At 26.4% G+C, this 22,105-nt stretch overlaps 2 protein-coding genes across 9 annotated transcripts; both read right to left on the reverse strand.

Annotated features, from left to right (window-relative positions):
• Positions 1-1,106: 1,106 nt before the first annotated feature.
• LOC122537894 (ubiquitin carboxyl-terminal hydrolase 7) lies at positions 1,107-11,876 on the reverse strand. 4 transcript variants are annotated; one of them, XM_043671541.1, is made up of 18 exons: positions 11,381-11,876; positions 10,174-10,272; positions 9,728-10,000; positions 9,468-9,586; positions 9,076-9,210; positions 8,700-8,894; positions 8,420-8,591; positions 8,130-8,322; positions 7,883-8,036; positions 7,455-7,649; positions 4,736-4,957; positions 4,152-4,446; positions 3,711-3,930; positions 3,462-3,629; positions 2,875-3,379; positions 2,714-2,785; positions 2,553-2,652; positions 1,107-2,388 (listed from the first exon to the last, which is right to left on the reverse strand). In XM_043671541.1, the coding sequence occupies exons 1-18, from the start codon at positions 11,472-11,474 to the stop codon at positions 2,264-2,266; spliced, it is 3,336 nt and encodes a 1,111-aa protein (XP_043527476.1). In that variant the 5' UTR covers positions 11,475-11,876; the 3' UTR covers positions 1,107-2,263. The 4 variants fall into 4 exon arrangements, with proteins under 4 accessions (XP_043527476.1, XP_043527477.1, XP_043527475.1 ...); XM_043671542.1 differs by having other exon boundaries at positions 1,107-2,367; positions 11,381-11,875; XM_043671540.1 differs by having other exon boundaries at positions 1,107-2,367; positions 2,553-2,646; positions 11,381-11,634.
• Positions 11,776-21,693, reverse strand: LOC122537896 (inositol polyphosphate 5-phosphatase E). 5 transcript variants are annotated; one of them, XM_043671546.1, is made up of 8 exons: positions 20,321-20,501; positions 19,700-20,217; positions 18,307-18,528; positions 17,317-17,629; positions 16,656-17,215; positions 16,104-16,572; positions 15,935-16,031; positions 11,776-12,387 (listed from the first exon to the last, which is right to left on the reverse strand). In XM_043671546.1, exons 1-8 carry the CDS (start codon positions 20,344-20,346, stop codon positions 12,373-12,375), a joined length of 2,220 nt encoding a protein of 739 aa, XP_043527481.1. In that variant the 5' UTR covers positions 20,347-20,501; the 3' UTR covers positions 11,776-12,372. The 5 variants fall into 5 exon arrangements, with proteins under 5 accessions (XP_043527481.1, XP_043527478.1, XP_043527479.1 ...); XM_043671544.1 differs by lacking the exon at positions 11,776-12,387 and having other exon boundaries at positions 15,388-16,031; positions 20,321-20,497; XM_043671547.1 differs by lacking the exons at positions 11,776-12,387; positions 20,321-20,501 and adding an exon at positions 20,968-21,693 and having other exon boundaries at positions 15,389-16,031.
• Between the last annotated feature and the right edge of the window lie 412 nt (positions 21,694-22,105).

Below are 22,105 nucleotides of genomic sequence, written 5' to 3' on the forward strand. Positions count from 1 at the left end.
TGATATTTCGTAAGAAGTAGTATTTCCTTGGTGTCATCTTTACACAATTCAATTTTATGTATTAAAAAAAAAACAAAGAAAAACGAAAGAAGAAAAAGAATGCTTATTTCTAATCATATAATAAGCTGTATTATTTAAGAATTTCTTAATCTATATTTTTTAGCAGAACATATATTAAAATTATTTGATTAATCAAGAACAAAGATAAGCAATTATAAATTGAATGTTCACAACGAAATATTTGAAAGCATATACATGGTTAAAATTACGGCTGTAATTAGTCAAACTAGCTGTACACGTGTAGGTTTACAAAATATTGCAATCTTCATAGCTAGCATGTCCAGTCTTCATAAATATTACTGCACATCACATAAATTTCTTATATATTACCGAGTCATAATTATTTGTCGATGTTGAAATGCACTCTAGAAAACGTGACATGAATAATACATTACTCATTGTAAGATCTACATTTGACGTATTTTTTTAAATTATATATTTAATCAATATAAATTATCATTCCAATTGAGTTGCAGCAATTTATTATCCTAATAGACTAACAGCTAATTAGCTTGAATTAAAATCGTTAATTTGACTTATGTCAGAGTTTTTATTTTAAATTTTAAAACTCTGTTTTTTTCCTTTGTATTTTAATAATTGCAACAAACTAGTCCCTTAGAAAAAAATTTATTTATTAAATAAATCGAATAAATTGCTCCATCTTCCTTCAACATTTAATAATATTCTTAGATATTATGGAGCCATGGATTTAAACGTTTCGAAGAAAGACTTTAATCACAGTTAAGACAAGAGAAAATGTTGAATAAAAGATGATTCATAAATTCATAAATAATAGGAAATCATGTAATATCGTGGCAAGTTATCGTGCAAAGAGTGTATGCAGAGAATAAAAAATAAAAGAACAAAACTATGAAATAACATTTAATAAGACGAAAAAAAAAGCTTAATGAAGTTGTTAAATGGCCATTTCTTTTAAACAACAGTTTTTATCTTCCAACAGATTCCATATAATTCTGTTCATAGCGTAATGAATTCAACATTCGCCATATTTAACGCATTCTTTCCAATTTTTTTTTTTTTTGTTATTATAATTTAAACTGCTTCATTAATATGTTAAACTACTGTTACATATTTGCAAAATTTCATAGAATCTCAGTAAAATATATAGAAAAAGACGCATAAAACACACACAAAAAAGAATATATTCAAACATAAAAAGTTCCAGGGTGTTTGGAAGGCGAATTAGAAATTTTACTTAAAAATTATCTTGCAAATATTTTATAATCATTTTTGTTATGCAAAATAACAATAATATAAAGTATCCATGCTATTTAATTACATTTTTCTTCAATTAAAGTATAGTAACTACATTTTCGAGTATAAAGATGCATGTCATAAGAAGTGAATCTATAAATAGAATATTAATGTCTTATTATTTTGCAAAGGAATATGGAGAAACTAAGATTACAAAGGGTGATTGTAAGTCTGCGTTTCAAACATCCTGAATATAATACAAAAACAGGAATATGTAGACAATTCTTTTCTGATAATGGGCGTTAAGTATTACACATCACATAGAACAGTACATAGTGTTTCTTTGGGCCTTGTTATATTCAATTACAAAGATTTTACATGGCAAGATCAAACAATCAAGATTTTAAGAAAAATTATAATTTGCTAAAAGTAAATAACTTCTTATTTACTGAACTTTACGAGAACTTTCTCGGTTTTGCAATTGCAATCCTTATTTCTTTACTTGGTAATAAAATATGCATTTAAATAAATTGCTCTTGACAGACTCAAAAGCAATGAAAATATTGCTTTCAAAAATATTTGTTAAATAACAGTCATCGAGCGACAAAATATTTACAAATTTCATAGATAGAAGTATTTAATCAAGGAGTATTTAATTAAGAAGTTGTTGCAATATAGTGAAAAGAATCACTAATACATACCATCGATCCAGCCATTACGTAAAATCCCTGTCGATTCGAAAGAGAAAACTTCCATAATGCATAAAATATCATTGCATGTTCGTTACAGTCTCTTAATCCTTCGTATACAAAGCGTAGATTTATCTTTCGTTAACATGATCATAATATTAAAACCGCGCACTATCTGGTTGAAGAACCGAATACATAAACGCATTTCCAACCATCGTATATCGCTTTTTTTTTACTATAGAGTCGTATAAATTATATGAGTGGCTGCCTAATTTTATTCTTCTTCGTGTGATGAAAATTTAATTGTAAATTTTAATGGCCTTTTCGAGGTAGTTGATACGAGAGCGCTTTGGCGCTTTGTTGACGTGTTCTAGGCCAAGCCAAGGCCTAAGTGGCGATGTGCCTGCGTTTAAAAGTGGATAAACTACAAAATTTATTTTTCATCGCTGTCAATTTAATTCTTAATATTATTAATTCTAATATTTTGTACCACAATTTTGACGTTTATATTTATATGTATATGTATACGTATGTAACTGTATTTATATTTTTTTATTTCAATTATATTTTTTTTATTCGAACACTTACTTTGATTTGGGTGAATGCGGAAATCCGCAAGATCCATGCAGTATTCTGGCGAGTCCATAATGAAGTGTGGTTTACCCATCGTCACCACCGCGAACTTAAACTTCAAAGTTTTTTTATGAATTCTCATAAAATATCAAATAAAATTAGATTAGGATGCCTACCTTTTCAAATTCTTTTTCTTGTACCCCTAATTTCTTTAATAGTCTTTCCTTCATCTTTGGGAAAGGCTCACCCTATAAATATATAAATAATAAAAATATATGTGACTAAATTAAAATATTTGCTTTAAAAAAAAAAACATCTTCATATTTGCCGTACTTACATGTTTAATTTTAAAGAAAAAGGGAATACCAAATGTTGAAAAAATATCTTTGTGGAAATGTGCAACAGGAACCAACATTTCATCTTCTGCTAAATTTAACTCATCATTTGGGATTTCTTCTATCCTGTATAATTTTGTGCCAGATGTATTTAAGTTATCTAAAGGTACATCTTCTCTCGGACCAGGTGAAAGTTTACTAGAATTAATTTCTAATATCCTTAATTTTCCAGATCCGTTTTCTGATAATTCTACTTGTTTTTTAGCTTCTTCTAGCAATGTTGCTACTGTTCCATTTTTATTAGGATAAAGAATGATTTCCTTCTCTTCTTTAAGAGATGGACCAACCCATATACATTTGAACTGTTTTTTGTTTTCAAGTTCATTTACTCTAATACTAAGTTGCTGATAATACAATTTTTTTGCTTTAGGTTTACAATAAGAAACTAAATCCTTCAATGAACCTTCAAATGTGCATTTTAATGGATGTCCAGGTGAATCTTTATAACTGCAAATATAATAAATAGCATTATGTATATAACATAATATAATAGATATATATGAAATTGCATAAAATTATACATTCTTACGTTTGACATTTAAAGAATTGCAGAAGATAAGGATCTGTACCAAGTCTCTGTGCCACAGCTCTTGCCATTTGGTCATATGTCATTCTTAATGAAAGTTCCATAGTAAAACCAGTATCATTAGGAATTGTTTTATCACAAAATGTAACCTCTACTCTATGAAATAGATCTCTGAAATATAATAAAAATTTTCATATAAAGTTTTTTTGTATAAGTATCAAATTTTAGTTTTTTGTAGAAATATTAACTTACTTGAAGTATTCTCTACATGTTGGAAGCTCATACATTTGATTGTCGCCTTCTTTTTGAAAAACAATTATATCTCCATCCATTAATTCCTCAAGAACTTTCTCCAATGGCTCTGTTAAATTGTCTATCTTTTCTACTAAGTTTGGCTTGATTTCTTCATAGAGAGCCAATTCTGTATCAGGTGGAAAACCAGCTCTTTCATTTAAGATTGGTATAAGTTCCTCTGCACAAAAACGTGATATTTCCATTGTTGCAAAGATAAAAAATTTGAATTAAAAACTATGTATTTTTAAATTTTAGTATCAAATTAAAGCGTTTCCAAAGGATCTACATGTGATGCTATAATGGAATAATTATAAACTATATAAATTTTCTCTCTTGAATCTTTGACATAACATTATACTAAAAAATTAAGTAAAAAAAATTATTTGAAATAAAACTTACGGACTTTAGCTGTGACAGGCATATAGTGATGTCCACAATAATGAATCTTCTTATTCTTGGGATCATACAGTTTAAAAAATAATAAAACATCAGTGTCTTTATCGAAAGGTGGTAATGCTGTCAAGTCAGAATCTGGAGGAACAAGTTCAACAAACACATTCCAAACATTTGGGTTCTCCGCGCATTGGTAAATTGATTTTTGAAGATCATTTTCTAATTCAATTGGCATTGGTCTACAAGTCTGGTTTGAACGTACATTCAACGGCCATAAACGAATTTGTTCTATTGGATATTTCTGCAGAAGAAAAATCCCATAAAATTAGTTATTTATAACAATTAGTTATTTATAACAATTTTTTAATTTGATAGAATAGTTATTTCACTCTTAAATACAGTTTCTTTAATCACCTACCGTATTCGTAAATGATCACAATATAATATGTAACGAATTAGCAGCACATATTATGAAATCACACTTTAAATATTTCAATATGAAATAATTTAAAATATCGATAAAATAAAATATCGATACTAGCATATTTTAATGATGAGAGTAATAGCATGAAAAATTTGTCAACACTTACCAAGCTATCACTCAGCAATTCGAGAAACTCGTGCAAGGTACACTGCTTACGTACGCGAAATACACGATACAAAGCATGCTCTGGATCATACAAGTCATTCCCTTGGTGACCGTCAAAATTATCCTCAAGAAGGACGTTGACGGTTATATACAAGTATGCTTCTGTTCTTTCCTTTCTTCGTATTTGTTCCAGCCTCTTCTCCTCTTGCAGCCTCTCCACCAGCTAGACCAACAAAATTAAAATTATCCATATATGTACTAAATTCATCTCATTGGTAATTTTTCTTCATCTGTCTTCTAAAATTTAAACTTTTAGAAAAGCAGTGTACTTGTATCATGCTTTTGAGATTCGAGAACAGATAGTATTCGAAACATCAAAAGAATGAATTTTGTTTTGTCCTTTATATAATTTTAATTTTGTTCATCTGCCGCAATACAAACTACTAAGTCAAACAATTACACAATGAAAATTATTCAGCTGTGAATGATGGTTTTATGTAACACAATTCAAATTAATGTAGACAATTAAAAAATATCTAAAATATTAGTAAATTTTTACACAGGAATGATGCTTTAAATGGATGTTTTAACAGCTGATTAAACTAATTAAATGTCCATTTCTGTTCTGACTATTGAATTTTGGTTGGTTGAAATATAAAACACAATTTTATATTATATATTTCTTTGAAACTAAGAATTATATAATATTAATAACCACTATTTGCAGGTCTCAGATCATCATACCTGTGTGCTATAAATACATATCAAAACACATGACCATCATTAATGCCAAATAATAATAAAAATGTAATGTATAACTATAGTAGCGTGGAGATGCTTCACATTTTGAATTATTGTTATACAGATTTTTCAAGTAATTACACAGCTACACTTTTAAGAAATAAAAAATAAAAACGACAATAAATTAACTAATATAATTTTTAGTGTTCAAAATTCTCTAATATTTAGTAATTTATTCTATATCTTCTCATTTCTTTTATGTCTAAGATAAAGAATAATATAGGTATTTTATAATTATTATGAAATATTCACTTTGTTCATGAGGCATTGAATTTTTTCTATTTATTAATATGTAACAACAAATAAATAGATAGCATCTGTTGATGGTCATACTGACTATGAACATTGACAAAATTTAATGAATTAACGACTCGATTAATTGATTCAAACCTCATTATAAGGTTCAATACCCTAATTTTATTATTAGCGTTATTCAAAGTGTTAATTCATGAAAATCATAGATTTGATAATATAAATCACATTTCACCTCACTCACTAAACGATTTTCATTAAATAACAAATACACCGTAGAAGACGTATTAAGGAAGAAGCAGACATTAATAAATCCTACTTATTGTTCATTTTCTCTTTTTTCCACAGCATTATCTATTTCATGAGTCAAAACTCATTATTTTAAATCAGATTTTGAATAATTTCATTCTAATTATTCAATTAATCTCACTCTATTAACTAATAAGTCTTTCTTGCCTGTATTTCTGTTATAATTATTCACACATTTTCAACCTATTCTGCGATATGTCTGTGCATTTGTTACCCAAAGCTTTAGAATACTACAATACAATTATTCTTTTAGGTGTAATATCATACAATATTTATTACAATAAACATTTCAAAACGATTCTAAGGCTCATCATGATAATAGCCTAATAATCAGATTTTATGCCAACCCGATTTCAATTTTTGTATAGTACCTGAAGTGTAACGCGTACATTAATTATAGCTGTTTAACCTTCAGTCAACTAATATACAATTAATATAAAATTTTTAAGTAACGAAAAAATAAATTAAAAGAATCAACAAAGATTTCACCTTTACATGACTCAATCGTCCATACAAAAAAATCCTCTGTCAAAAAGGTAAAAGTACTTTCATTTGAATAAAACAAATCTCTATATAACAATAATTAGTAACAATCTACTGATATTTTTGATAATTGTAATGCAATATTTTATATTGATCAACTGTCATATTCAAACGAAACATCTTATCAATTTGATACAATGTAATGAAATACTTTTTTTTCTTTCATTTTTTAAATATATAATAAATATCAGCAAAGTAATGGGCGCGTAACACTTTAAGTCACATAAGTGTGACATATTACATGCAACATGTCGTACCTGAAAATGGACACAATGTATACAATATCAACATTTGGTGATATAACAGCCTGTAGCTGATAACGCTATAAATTTCTGGTTATTAAAAAATATTAAGAGAAATTTTATAACAAATATTTGAAAATATATATATGTATGTATAGGTGCTAAAAAAAATATTAATTTATTAAATTTAATTTGTAGATATTATTTTCTGATTAATTTACATATCCAAAATATTGAATCTATTCAAATACGTTCCTATGTTATTAAACTCATTTCATCTTTGTATTAACTTGATGCAATGCTTTATGAATTTGATGATTTTATATGCTATGAGCTAATTAGCTCAAATTTAAGAAATAGGAAATTTTTTTTGGAAAAGAATTTAACCAATTTACAACTCTTTCCACTTTTTTAAAAATCATGAATATAGAGATTTGGATTTCGAGAATTTTGCGTGCACGGACGAAGAGTCGTAGTCTCTGTATGTGAGTCTTTGATTGAGTCAGTCGCGTCTTTGTCACGTTCAAGGTCGCTCAACTCCTGGGAAAGCTCTCTTTGTAGGACGTTTCTGACCTCTTGAGGTATATCCTCTTCCTTGACTTCTTGTAAGACGTTTTCCAACTCAGAGTCCCTTATGTACACCAACATATAGGCGTTCGTGCAATGTTTCACAGCTATAGACATATCCTCGTCTTGACCACCATAATTGTGTTCAATAGCTTCTTGTTTTGTACACCTTGAGACGACATCATCATCGAATTTGCACCACTGTTTCAAGATTGAGTATATGTAATCAAGTATAAATAATATTTACTTAAAATTATATAAGTAAAGAACGAAATTATGTTTAGAAAAAATATATATATAATTATTCTTAATTAAATTAAAATAGTTAAACAATATATAACATTTAGAAATGTCTATTTTAATTTATACATAATTCTAAATATAATGTATATCTTCTTGTACTTGTGAAATACTGAAATAAAAAATGCACATACTTTTCCATCACCAGCTGGATTGATAAATACAACATAATGTCCACCATGATTATCGCCACTGTGAACTAAGACTGCATGCAACGTGTAATCTGCACTTGTTGCTTCTTTAGTTTGTAAATATTTGCCAAGACTTATTTTTTCATAGAATTCAAACCTTAATAAAATTAATATATATAGCCGTAAAGATCAAAAATATTATAAAAATAAATTCTATATAAGTTTATAATTTTGTTATATTACTTCTTACCTATCATTAAATTTCACAGAACAATCTGTAACCGGATCATATTGAAATCGCATTAAATGTAAATGCAACACTGGTGGGAAGGATGAAAAAACAACACCCTTTTCTGCCTCTTGTAATCCATTTTCTCCCGCATCATATTTATTATCACCATCCAGACTTTCAGTACTCACATAATCATTAAACGACTCATAAACTAAAGTTAATTTTTATATAAAATAAAATTTTATATATGAACACAAAATAAGAAATTTTTATGGTATTTAATAAGAAACATTTCTTCATATACTTACTATTTTTCTTTCCTTTTATATTTAACTGTATATCATAGAAAGTTTCAACTCTAGTTGATTTGTAATCAATATTTTTACATTTGATGAATGATACCATCTTTCCTTCAAATAATTTTGGCACTGTACCTTCTACACATGTACCTTTCATTTTACTTTCCAACTTATCTAAAAGCTAAAATAATTATGAGCAAAAATTTTTAATTTCGATAAATGATGAATAAAAGATTATAGCTTATTGTTAAGAATATTATAAATAATAGTAAATACAATAACTTCTTACCACTCGTAAAAATTCTTGCACATCATGTTGCATGAACGAATCCAATGTTTCCCAGCCAAAACTTTTTGTTAACTTTTTTGTACCTACTGGTTTATCAGAAAATTGTAATTCATGAAATACCCTTTGTAAAGCCAAAGCAACACTTTTACTAGAATCATCACTTTCTGTTGGCATTTTATAAACTGCTTTACGTAACTAGAAACAAAAAATAAATATCTAAATATTTACATTACAATTATGAAAATTTTAAGATCTAAAAGAGAGAAAATGTTAAATAATAAAAGTTTGGATTTGAAAAATACACATCTTAATAGAAATTATAATTATAATTTAATTTTTAAATTTTTAAATGTTTAAAATGAATTTATTACTCTACCTGATTCGTAAAATACAAAGTTTGAAGCAATGAATTCATATAGCATGTAGCACCTTGATTTTTTAAACCTACAAATCCTGTATGTTTTTTACTATCCCAACTGACACCATGTGGAGCATCAGCCATAACATGAACCTATTTTTAAAAAATAAATATTATAGATTACAGATCACAGATGTATGTTTACAGGATGTAATGTAAAATAAATGAATGACCTAAATCTAACTTAAAAAAATTAAATAATAGAATAAGCAAAAAATTGAAATTTCTTTAAATTTTTAATTAAAAAATAGCCTAATGTAAAATTAGTAAATGATTAAAAATTGTTACATAAAATTAAACAAAATTAAACATTGCCTTATTTTTTATTTCAAAATTCTAATATTACTAACCTCAAGTGTAATAGAATCATCTTTGATAAAACCTTTTTCAGGGTCCAGGACATCCTGCCATGTCATAAAATGACTAAATCCCCAATCATTTTCTTTACTATAGAAAAGATGTTGAATTTCTAAAAGAAAAATTCATATACTTAAGTACATGTAAAAATTATAATTTAAAAGTTATAATATAGAAAATGTAACAAATGAAATGAAATGAAATGAAATATCTTCTGTAAAAATAAAACATTGATGTATAAAAATATACTAACTTCTATTAAATGGTTCCTGTCCCTCTTTACAAGAAAGTAATCGAAGATCTGCAACTGCATAACAACTCCACGATGATTCGCTTTCTCCATTACATTGTAAGAAAAAACCAAGAGATTTTTGAGGACCTCTATCTTGTGTTTGACTTGACCTAGGCATTATCATTATTTTCCATGGTAAGTTACGAACATAACATGGTGGAGATAACTGAGTTTCCTTCATTTTGGAAAGATTTTCCACTGTATAACGAAACGTTGCCTCTGATCTTGCTTCGTCTAATTAAAAAAATATAAGTTTTATAATCAATCTATAACTTTATAAGAAAATATATATTTAGAAATAATATTATTTAAATTGTATTTTATATTATTAAGTTTGTATTATTGTAATACAAAATTAGTACTTTAATTCTTAAATCAATAAAATAAATTTAAAAAATTCTTCCTACCTTCCTCCATTTCTTGATCTTGAACTATGCAAGCTAATTCTGATTCTCCATTCATAGGACTAGTATCATTGCCATCTCCTCCACCATCATTTGGTGTTTCTAGAAGATTAAGATATCATTCTAAAATTCTTAAAAATTGCTTTCCGAAAAGATTTTCACAATTTTAGAAATAGATTACATTAATTAGATTATATTAATATACATTTTACAATGAATTATATACTATTTTATACATGTTATATAAATTTTTAACACTAGTATTTTTGTACATTTTCAACATTATGAAAGAAATGTTATATCTTTCAGCTGTTTGAATTGTAGATTACCTACAACATTGTATAAAAATAAAAAATTTACTTAATGTTTTATAATAATCTTCAAAAAAATGATTTATACAAATATCCATGTAGTAATTTATATGAATAAAATTTGATGAAAATGCTATATCAAATTTCAACCATTGTGACATAATTAAAAAACAAATGAATATTTTCATCAAAAGAAGAACTACTTATAATCATATATTTATAAATTGTTGAAAAAAGTATATGAACATTCAGTAATATAGTATTAAATGTTTAAAAGTGTATTTGCGCACATGTAAATAAATTAAATTAAATACAAAAAATATTTGAAATACATCTAAAAATATACTGAAAATCTTATTTATGTTAATATAATCTTATTTTAATATTATCTATATCATACTCTATATGTGTATATATATATATATATATATATATATATATATATATATATATATATATATATATATATATATTATAAATATATATTGCATACATATCCTTTTATGTATATTTCCTCTAATAAAAATTTTAATAAAACGTCACCATATAAATCATTTTGAATATATAAAGCGCATGACTATGCAACAAACCGTGCGTATAATATAGTAAAAACTATTAGAAACGTTAAATTATCAAATTACCAAAACCACATAAATACATTTTTTTGTTATCTCTAAATCAAATATAGTTTTCGTTATTCTAAGCTTTGTTTAAGACCATTTTTAACAAAAAACACGTACATGCATTGAAAAAAAAATTCACCGTAAAGTGTTCATATGTTCATATATACGAAGTTCGAAATATTTTCTATAACCTTCAAAACGAAAATCAACATGTACGAGACCAATCAGAAGCTACAAACATTTTTACAAAGCGAAACAGATGGACGTAAATCGTACCTCCCTCTTGTGTATCCATTTCCTCGACTTCATTAACCTGAACCGGTGCCAGGTTGAGCTGTTTAAGATTTTCCTGATCGTTAACGTGGTTCATCGCAATGCCGATATTGATGGTCGTCTTGATTGCGCCGGGAACCTCGGAGGCGGCTTCCGCCGTCGAGGTTACTTCTGAAGTTAATTGAACTGGTGTAACTGCGAATAGGTTTCGAGCAAAAATTGACTGATGCCGTTCGATGAACTGATTATTCTCGTCAGGGACGAATGATCTCTGCTCGAGCAAATTTTGCTGATGTAGTTGCTCGATTCCAATCGCAACCGAACTCGCGTCACTACTACGACTCGAGAACGACGTCCTTTTACCACACGACGATGATTGATATTTACTTGCGATGAGCCCAATTTCTGCGGCTATCAAGTGCCCCCGCTTTTTCGGGGGACGCCCACAACATATATTCCACCCTTGCGCGATATCTTCTTCGTTATTTCTACGTTGTCCCTGCTCTTGTCGCCACGACTATTTCTTTTCTTGTATCCGTAACACCTATCCTCCTCGCACTTTTCACTTTGTACTCCCTCACTCTTTCTCGACCGATCCGAGAAACGGTTTCCGCACCGCGGGACCGGCGCGCTACTAATCGTCAAACTTATGTACTTTTTGCGAACCACAGCTCCACTATGTTTCGACTTTAATATTTGGTCCAGTCTCTGCCAACGACCGCCCGTTCGACCGAATCTTTCCAACAGCGCTTCCAGCTTTTTAAACTGATCACCAATACACTCAGCTGATGTTTTCACGGACGAAAACAGGTCGATCTGCTTCGATGATCGTCTTTCAGACCTCTTTTACGCGAAAATAAACAAAATGGCGACGAACCACACTGTTCTACTGCCTGCCTATCTGTTCTGCATGCAATTCGTACAGGTCACGAAATTTTCGTCAATCTATAGACAACGCACTCGATGCTACTTCTTGTCCCATCAACGCGGCAAATTCAAATAGCAAATAGCTGGAATTGAAACAGTTACGCGTTGATTTGGATTTCAGTTCAACGTGTATTTTTTTTTTTCTAATATCAATGTACATTCTTATTCTTATATATTTAAATTCATCAAATCTAAGAATAATAAATGTATTCTATAATAGATTAAATAGATATAATGGTTAATGAATAGATTAGCAAAAAATTCTGAACAAATTATTATTACGGAAATTTATAATCGTGTACACAATATTTTACTTTATAACATAGATTATAATATTAATTATTTAATAAAGATAAACTATTTGTAAGAAATGTGCAAAGACAATTATCAGATATCTATGTTAAAAATTATGATATTTAATCTGTGTAAACGAATATGAACATTTACCTACATCATACATTTTTTCCACACAGCTATATGTTCGCTTCGCGTATGAGTTTTAAATGTCGCGCGCTGAAAATTTAATTCGGAAATTTTGCTTGCTTATATTTTAAAGATGAAATTCTAATTTGTGAGATACGATTTTTAATAAATAACTTCAATAATTTGGAATAGAATGGACATGATTATTATTGTCATATAACACAGTTAACCTACATTTCCGTATTTTATATGACTATGTGCTTTTACTTATTTAATTACAAACTACTATAACTAATTGAATTAATTTTAATAGCTTTAAAGTATATATTTATTGTCTTTCAATAAATGTTTCTTTTTGGATGTATATATTAATTTCATATGAATATTATAAAAATATAGGTTTGGTATGTTTATTGCTGTAATTCATAAGAATTACAATATTATAATTTTATGTCATTGTATTAAGTTTAAAAATATGTCTATATACATTGTAACGTGAAAAACACATTTAACATTAGAAAATTCTGTCATTAGATTTAATATTATAAAGTTACACAAAAAAAAATGTAAAAATAATACGACATAATACATTAAAAATATAATTTTTGAATTCTTCCAATTTTGAAGATATATTTTGAGAGATAAAACATATTTAACAAAGCAGTTTTATAATAGATATTTATTCCTATGTATTAAAAATTTATAATTTCAAAGTATAGGCTAATTATTAATTGAATATTATTTATGAAATGTTATATAATTATAATATGTTACATATTTATTATGCTTTCATTTATATATGTATGTACTTTATTAAATGAAAACAATTTTTTATATTAACATTACTTTTTATGATCATAATAGGAATATCATTGACTTCATAGTTTACAATGTCAACTACATGAGTACTTACATGAAATACACATTGTCTAAATAACTATTGAAAAATTATTATTTTATATGAAAATTACATAAAATAATAAATTTTAAAAAATATTTTTACATCATTTAAATAACATTATTTATAATTACAAATTTATTACAGCAATAAACAAATTATAGAAAACATGTAAATTATTGTAATCTATAAAAATAAAGTTGAAATAATAAATCGTAAAAATAAAATCGTAATCGTAAAGTAAATATATGAATAAACAATCCTAAAAGAAAAAAATCAACAAATCCATGATAAAGAATAAACAAAAGAATAAAAAAATATATAAAGTATCAAAATAACTCTTCTGTAATAAATTACATTATAATTAAATAAATGTAAACAATAATTCTTCCAGTTAAAAAAAAAAGTGTGTATATTATATATATTAAATTATATTATGTATATAATATATTAAGTTTAAACTAATATATTAATCTGTAATATACTATAATATATTAGTATAAATGATCAAGAACAGTTTTAATAATTAATTCTTCTTATATTTTTCACAAACAATAAAAATAAATAATTTGCTAAAATATTATGAATTTATAGCTATACAAAATCATAAACTATAAATATTGATATAATCTATTAAATCATAAATAAATTTTATATACTGTTTGAAAATTATTGAAAAAATGAGGATTCCACAGTAATTAGTTAATATTAGAACAGATAATAAAATATAAAATTTAAGTGCTTTTTTGTATTTTTTAAATTAAATAATATGTTTAAATATAAAATATTTTTTGTACATATTAAAGCTTTTGAAATACATATTAATACTAATGAAGTATTTTTTAAATATGTAATTTATAGCAATGCTGTTTTTCTATATTAGTTTGTAGTTAACACTTATTTTCTATTTAATGTTATCATGAATATATGCATGTAATTCTTAAATAATGTATTACATAAAACATAAACTCTTATATTAATACATTATTGTACATTATCTTTTAGCATGAATAATTAAACATGGTACTTACAGTATACACGCAACAAAATGATCACAGTTACATGACAATTATATTCCACTCTTAGTACAATACTTTATTATTAAATAAATATAATTATGATAATAACAGTTATTCTATGTTCTATATTGAAAATAGTTACTATTTTACAAGCACTAAATTTTGGACATTCTGTTATTTTAAATATCCATGAATTGTAAATTGAAAATCTTGTTTCAATAATTATATAACATTGAAAATTGTATTTTCAATATTTATAAATAATGTATAAAGCATTTTTTACTTTTATTTGATATTAGAAAATAAAATATTTAACTATTATAAAAATATATAACAAAAGAAATTTAATTTGTTTTAAGCAAAAATAATCAAATGGTTTTACAAAATAGCATTAATTACATACACTATAATATAGAATTTTATATTCAATGCGTTATTTATTGAAACAGCTTATTATATTTGCAATAAATGATGAAATTTTTTGGTTCATAATATGATTCTAAGTTTTCACATACTAATTATTATCAGTAATTTTAAATATTTGCAATAAATTAATTACAAGCGAAAGCGAACTTTTTAAAATTTTTTTAAATTGAATACAATGTATGGTCCCAATAAATAAACTATAAAATTATCATATTATAAATTATGAAATCATAAATAAAATAAGTTGTCTTTTAATGCTACTATATTTTTGTAATTTAACATATTTTAGGCTTTATATATTTCAATATATAATTCTTTAAAATAAGGATTATTGTTGAATATTCTTATGATAATCTGGAAATAAAATTTATAAACTAATGAAATAGCATTAAATTTACATGTAAAGAACCTGTCTAAATACTACTTGTCTTTTATAAATGTTTTAAATTTAAAAATAATAGAGCATCTCTTATTTTTTTCTTCTTCTCCATTTTTTATTTTTTAAAACTGGCACATATAGCTACAATATCTAGCATTTATATTGCTAGTTACAAGAATGGGAAACCTATTTTATTTTGACTAGATGTTACAAAGTGCACATTGTACAGTAACATATTCTATAAACTGTACAAAAAAATGGTATTTGTTATTCATATAAAAAAGTTATGAATAGTTACAAATTTGTTATATATATAGAGCATACAAAAAAGAAGTGACATTAATTGTAAGAATTGCAATAACTATAATTTCATATTTTGGCATTAAAAATTAGAATGAATAATGCTCATGTTATATAAATTTTTTAATATGAAATTTTTTTTTCAATGAAATTTATATTACCTATAATTATTGAATTGAACATACTTTTGAAGTTCCATGAGAATCATCCATAGCAGCTGCTCGTCTTTTTATGCCTTCTAGATATATTTCACGATTAAACAAACCTCCACCAAGAGGAATACTGTAACACATATTAATCAAAAACTATGATATATTTTAAAAAAGAAATTAAACTTATATAAATGATACATACGTATCAATACCAGGCCTTATGGTTGTTTTAAAAACACCCCATACAGGTTTATGATCTGAAGTACAAATACTAGGTACAGAGTCATAAACCAAACATTCTATGACTCCATCTTTATGTGAATTAGAATTTTCATAACTAACTCTTCTAATATAACTTCTTGTATGTCCTTTCCCTTTAAAGAGAATTCTATCAGTATAAGCAGGTGTGCGTTGTTTACTGCTTGAGTCAAAATTTTGAGTTCCAGGATCATATTTATATGTAGGAGGAAATGTAATTGGTGCTTCTTCAAAACCACGTAAAACTGCTCCTTCATTAAGAATTGTTTGTAATTGATCTTTGTGTAAATTTATAGGTAATTGTTGTGGAAAGCATGTATCTGTAACCCACTGAATAACTTCTTCTCTTGGTTGAGCCAGCCGAAAATTTAAATCACCACACCAAAATACACAATCAAAATTTTGAGTTACATCTAAAAATATAATATTCATTCAGCATTTTCATAATATAATTTTTTTAATATAATAATAGTAATAAACATTTATATGTTCATACCTTTGCTTTTATGTCTAGTAGGTAACTCTTTAGGAAGATCAAGATTTCTAACTATTCTTTTAATATCATTTACCCTTTCTTTAACTTTATCCTGATGTGCAGTTAAATGTGCGGTAACAAATAGAAAACTTGTGCCAAATAACATTAAAGCTATAGCTACTGCTCCTTTTGTTCTAAATGCAGTTCCTGTTCTAGTTGAAAAACTAGCATCTTCATGAATAGAACAAAACCAAATTAAATCTCTTCTTAAGAAAAGTGCAAGATGTAGTGTCCCTAAACCAGTACTACAAAGAAGTACATGAGAAGGGCCAAGAGTTTCTTGTAAAGCTGCCTCCCACTCACTTCGCTCAGAGCATGATTCTTGTGTTCCAATCGCTAACAAATCGGGAACAGTTTCTATATCTGACGGTAACATAAAATCATTTAGCTCTTTTGGTGGATTCTGTCCATTCATATTCCATGTACCAATAAAAATTTTTAATTCACGATTTGGTAATACTTTTTCAAGTTCTACTGGTCCAAGTAGTGAATTTGCAGCAATCCTTCCGTGAAGAAAATTTCTATAGCAGAGAAATCATAATGTTTAAGAAAATAAAGATAAACATAAAAATATATTATTAAAAAAATATATTATTAAAAAGTTTTATTAAAATTTATAAACCTTTCTCGTGCTTTTTGTGTAGGAATCAGATTAAGAACTTGTGCAGCTAATAATGCTTGTTTTGCTAAACTATCCATAGATGTTCCAGTTGTTTGAGATTGATGACGCTCTTTTTTTTTGGACAATGCATCATGAGATGTAGAACGTGGTTTAAGCTGAACAGGTGCACTTTTTATAGATTCTGGACTTGAATGTCTCATAGAATTTGTTGGTGAATTCCCTACTAAATTATCCACAGATCGTCTATGAATTAGTTTTTGTCTTAAATATGTAGGAACACTTGGGGAAACAGATCCAGAGGATGAATTTTCACCTAGAACATTAAAGTAATATAAAATTATATAGAATAATTTAGAAACTTTTTAAAAAAATATGAAATTCAAATAACACATGTATTTTAAAATGATATCTTGAAGAAATGAAGTACATTAGAAAATAGAATGATGAAGGATATTAGAACTTGTATCTGTAATGAAACTAAATTGGTTCAATTGCTAGTTATTGTATTATTGATGCTGACATAGTTATTCAGAAATTAGCAGGAATATCTGTGATTTAAAATAGATGTTTTAACTAAATATTTTGTTCTTTTCTCAAAGTAATTATATAATTAAAAATGATATTGGTAGATATAATTACATATAAAATAAAATTGAATTATTTCTTAGATAGGAAATTTTGTAGAAATATGTAGAAATATTATAAAATTTATATTATAAAATTTGTATATTATACACACAATATAATATAAATTTTATCAAAAAATTCAAAATAAATACCTTAGAGATTTTTAATCTATGTGATCTATGTATATATAATAAAAAATCTTTAATAAATATTTACATTATTAATAATTCCATAATTTAAATATTAATATTTTACAAGTGGCTGAAATGATGTAACATTTATATAATAATAAAATAAAAACATTTGAAGAAGCACGAGAATCAAATTTTAAGCAGCAGGTATATTTCATTTGTTTTATTATACCTTTTTTTCCTGGTTTTTCAGTATTGTTAGATTCATAGTATTGAACCATACTGTAAACATCAGAAGGATTGTAGAACATCCGTTCCATTTCCAAGAAGAAATAAGTGATATATTTTCCTTTTGTAAAATATTCATCCTTTAAACATTTTTCATTTCTTTCATAATCAATTAAAAGATCATTTTCATCTTCTGACGATTCCTCAAATGAATCTTCTGTTGACTCTGCAGAGAAATCACTATCTTCACTATTCTCATGTGACATTACACTTTTTTCTTTTATTAAAAATTTATGTAATTTTTGTAAATTATTCATAGTGCCAGAATACGGTATTAAATTCGATATTTGCACAAAAGTAGTATCAGAATGTGACACAACCTTTGAAAAAGAATTAGTATGTTTTGAAGAATCACTTTTATTTAGCAAATGTACATCTGTTATGCTATAATTTGGATCTAAAAATGCTATCTTTTTATCTAAATTTCTATCTGAACCATATTTATATTCTTTTTCATCTTTTTCTGCATAAATATCTGTTGCACTGAATGTCTTTCTATCTTTTGGAATATTTGATAAATTTGTGCATAAATCATTAGGACATAAATTATCACTTTTTTTAAATCTTTGAGTTGTGTCTAATACATTTTCACATAACGTAAATTTTAAATATTGGTTGTCACATGAATTTTTAATATTAATTTTATGATTATTATTTTCTGTATTGGCAAAATTCACCTCTATATTAATATCATGCTGCAATTTAGACACATTTTCTTTTTCATTATTACTACTGTCATGAAATTCTGTATTTAAATTTTTAGTACATTCTTCAAAAGCTTCTCCAAATTTTAAATTTTGTTTAGTTTCCCTTTCTCGTTTGTCACTTTTATTTTGTTTAAATACTTTGAACAATTTATTGAGAAAAGAATTTTTCTGTGTTTTATTACTTGAATTAGACATGCTTAAAATATGATAGTTAACATAATACTTGAAACATGTTCCTATATCAAAGATTAAGTATTAACTGACTGTCAGTAAAACCATATCTTTTTGCATAACATAACAACACAATAAGAGCAATCTTTGCAGGTATGTGTTGAAAAGTTTAGTGGGGATGTGCAAGGTCACTACCTTATTCAATCAAATTAGAGAGTTGATAAAAAGTGAAACGTCATAAGGAATGTATTATTTAGTGTTATGTACACTTCAGATTTAAATAGTTAATGAATGAAAAAATGATCTAGAGGAAACAATTAAGCAATGATTTATCAATTACTTAAATAATTAAACATTATTTAAGCAAGTCTGAATTTTTAAATTTACCAACCAAATAAATTATTATGATAATGGATAAAATTTAAAAAACTTTTAATTTTTAATAAAATAAGTTCTTACCTTCAGTAAATGTACTTTGTCGCTCTTTGCCCATAAAAACACTATTCTTTTCTACAGTTTCTTGGACATTATGCGTGCTTGCTATATACATTTCTTCTTTTTCTATCATTACATCTGTCTGACAATTTCCATTAGCAGAAGCTACTTCAGATTTAACAGATGTATGGCTTAATGTAGTTGGAGATAATCTACTGACAGTCAAACTTTGTGGCGGTGTTCTGCTGCGTTCAGTCATTGCACAGCATAATGAAAGTTTTGTACTAGTGTGAGATCCATGTTGGGAATTTTCTAGTTTAGAATTTTTATTTGAATCACCATCCTTATAAGATGTTTCTAAACATCCGACTTTTGTCTTTTTATTCATAAGCATACGGCAAAGAGACTTTTTCTTTTGTTTCGATTTAGGAGAAATGTCTGCCTTAGCATTTGTTGCATTAGATACATTAGTTTCTTCACATTGCTCCATGGTATTTGTGATTTTATGTTTTTTATGTTTTGAACACCATGTAATTAATCCACTATCAATGAATAAATATTTATTATTGCATATTTCAAATATATCATTTAAAAAAGTTTAATAAAATCAATCTATTGTATATATCACTATTAAATAAATCAAACCATAGGCATTTGTAATTTGTAGTCATTTAGTTGTATGATTATAATCATTCCTTTTAATATAATTTAACGTATAAATAAGAATTTGTTCAATGTCTATGCTCGTATGATATAAGTACTTATTTATATATAGTTTTTATATAAACAGTGTGCAATTATTATAATATATATTTCTATTATATAATATAGACTTGAATCGTAAAACAAGATGTTTATCTTGTTAACATCTATAGTACTTTATTACGTTAATATATCTTTACCATATTTTTCATGTTTAAAGAAACACATTTAATGTTGTGTTAATAAATAATTGCACTTTAAATATCAATAAATTTAACACTTTCATATTGATTAATTTGGATAGAATAACTAGAGTGATTATAAATAATACATATTTGCAAGTATAATTTAGGATGACTGTTTAGTTTCTTGATCTTTTTTTCTTAGGCATAACATTTATTCTTTTAATGAATATTATTTCATCAGTTATTCGAAGGAACTTTTGGCTGTATATATCTTTCGAGTTGTGCTGCAAATCAAATTTCATAAAAAAATATTGTGCTCATCGAAAATTAGAGGTTAATTGGACTCAAATTGTCTACACTCTTTTTTTGTATTATTATGAAATTCACTTTGACTTTGAGTCTCACATTGACTATGCATTGACACGTCATTCACGTTAAAATCCATAACAAACTGCATTGTGATTGAAAGTAATTGAAGAACGACGAACAACTCTAACTTCCGCCTCCATGTTTAAGTGAAAAATTAAATAAAACGTGTGACATGTATGTCGTATTTTTAAAAATTCAGTATCGACTTTGTCGTAATCATCATTTTATTGACAAATCATTCTTATTTTCAACAAAACTGCCACAAATCCAAATACTGTATCTCTTCACCGCTTCGGCGCTGATTTCTGAACTTGCGCAGCTGTCAATTAAGCAGACGATAATATTACCACATTACGATATTTTCTATAAAACTCCATATTTTCTTAACCAAGTAACTCGCACCAAATATGTTTGAAAGAGAAATTGTCAATATTTGAAAAAAATGTCCAATGACCAGTTAGAAAAATGATATTGCTTAGCTAATTAAAAAGCATAACTGTCAAAACGAGCAGACGACATTCATTAACGTCTCACTGTTGGCAGAAGCCATTTGTGACGCAATACACTTCATGCACTTCGTCGTCAACGTATACATGTAAATACAAGTATATATAAGTATTTGGTTGGCTAGTACCATTTGGCGGGTTGCGTCACATATAATGTTTGTTTACGTGATGATAAGTGTACGTTTAAAGAAATACGAATATATGTACAATTGAATTATACTAGAAGATAGACATACGCTCAATTGCAATAATTATTCGATTATAAATAGAAAAACTTTGTAACTTTCTGTTTTACAAATCGATCACGTAAATAACACGTTAATTAAATGTAACCAAATAATCGTTCGTGAACAAACAGTGGTGTAAAATGCATATTTAAATTTCGATGATTGCGGTCATTCCGAAAATACAATGTAAATTACAGAAATTTATGTTTTTGTTAAAGAAGATTCCAGAAAGACGCAGAAGCGACACTACATACATATGTATGTAGGAGACAAATGTTTGTGTATCAGTATATTGCCGCTTTTTCCAAACGTTCATTCAATGTTGCTGCAATTAACAAAAGCAATGTAACATAGATTCGTCTATTACTAAGACTTGACTGCGGTGAATTTATTACGGAACTAGACATTGGATACGAAGCATTTTAACAAATACACAGAGTA

Source organism: Frieseomelitta varia, unplaced genomic scaffold (genome assembly GCF_011392965.1).
Source record: "Frieseomelitta varia isolate USP_RPSP 00005682 unplaced genomic scaffold, Fvar_1.2 scaffold_937, whole genome shotgun sequence".
Taxonomy (NCBI): domain Eukaryota; kingdom Metazoa; phylum Arthropoda; class Insecta; order Hymenoptera; family Apidae; genus Frieseomelitta; species Frieseomelitta varia.

Coding starts and splice junctions, on each gene's coding strand:
- LOC122537894 (XM_043671541.1), bottom strand. CDS start 11,474: ATGAACCACGTTAACGATCAGGAAAATCTTAAACAGCTCAACCTGGCA. Junction 8,895..9,075: donor CTTTGTATTTTACGAATCAG/GTAGAGTAATAA, acceptor TTTTGTTTCTAG/TTACGTAAAGCAGTTTATAA. Junction 2,786..2,874: donor TTTTCTTTAAAATTAAACAT/GTAAGTACGGCA, acceptor ATATATTTATAG/GGTGAGCCTTTCCCAAAGAT.
- LOC122537896 (XM_043671543.1), bottom strand. CDS start 19,264: ATGTCTAATTCAAGTAATAAAACACAGAAAAATTCTTTTCTCAATAAA. Junction 17,216..17,316: donor ACACAAAAAGCACGAGAAAG/GTTTATAAATTT, acceptor TCTCTGCTATAG/AAATTTTCTTCACGGAAGGA. Junction 16,573..16,655: donor TACTAGACATAAAAGCAAAG/GTATGAACATAT, acceptor TTATATTTTTAG/ATGTAACTCAAAATTTTGAT.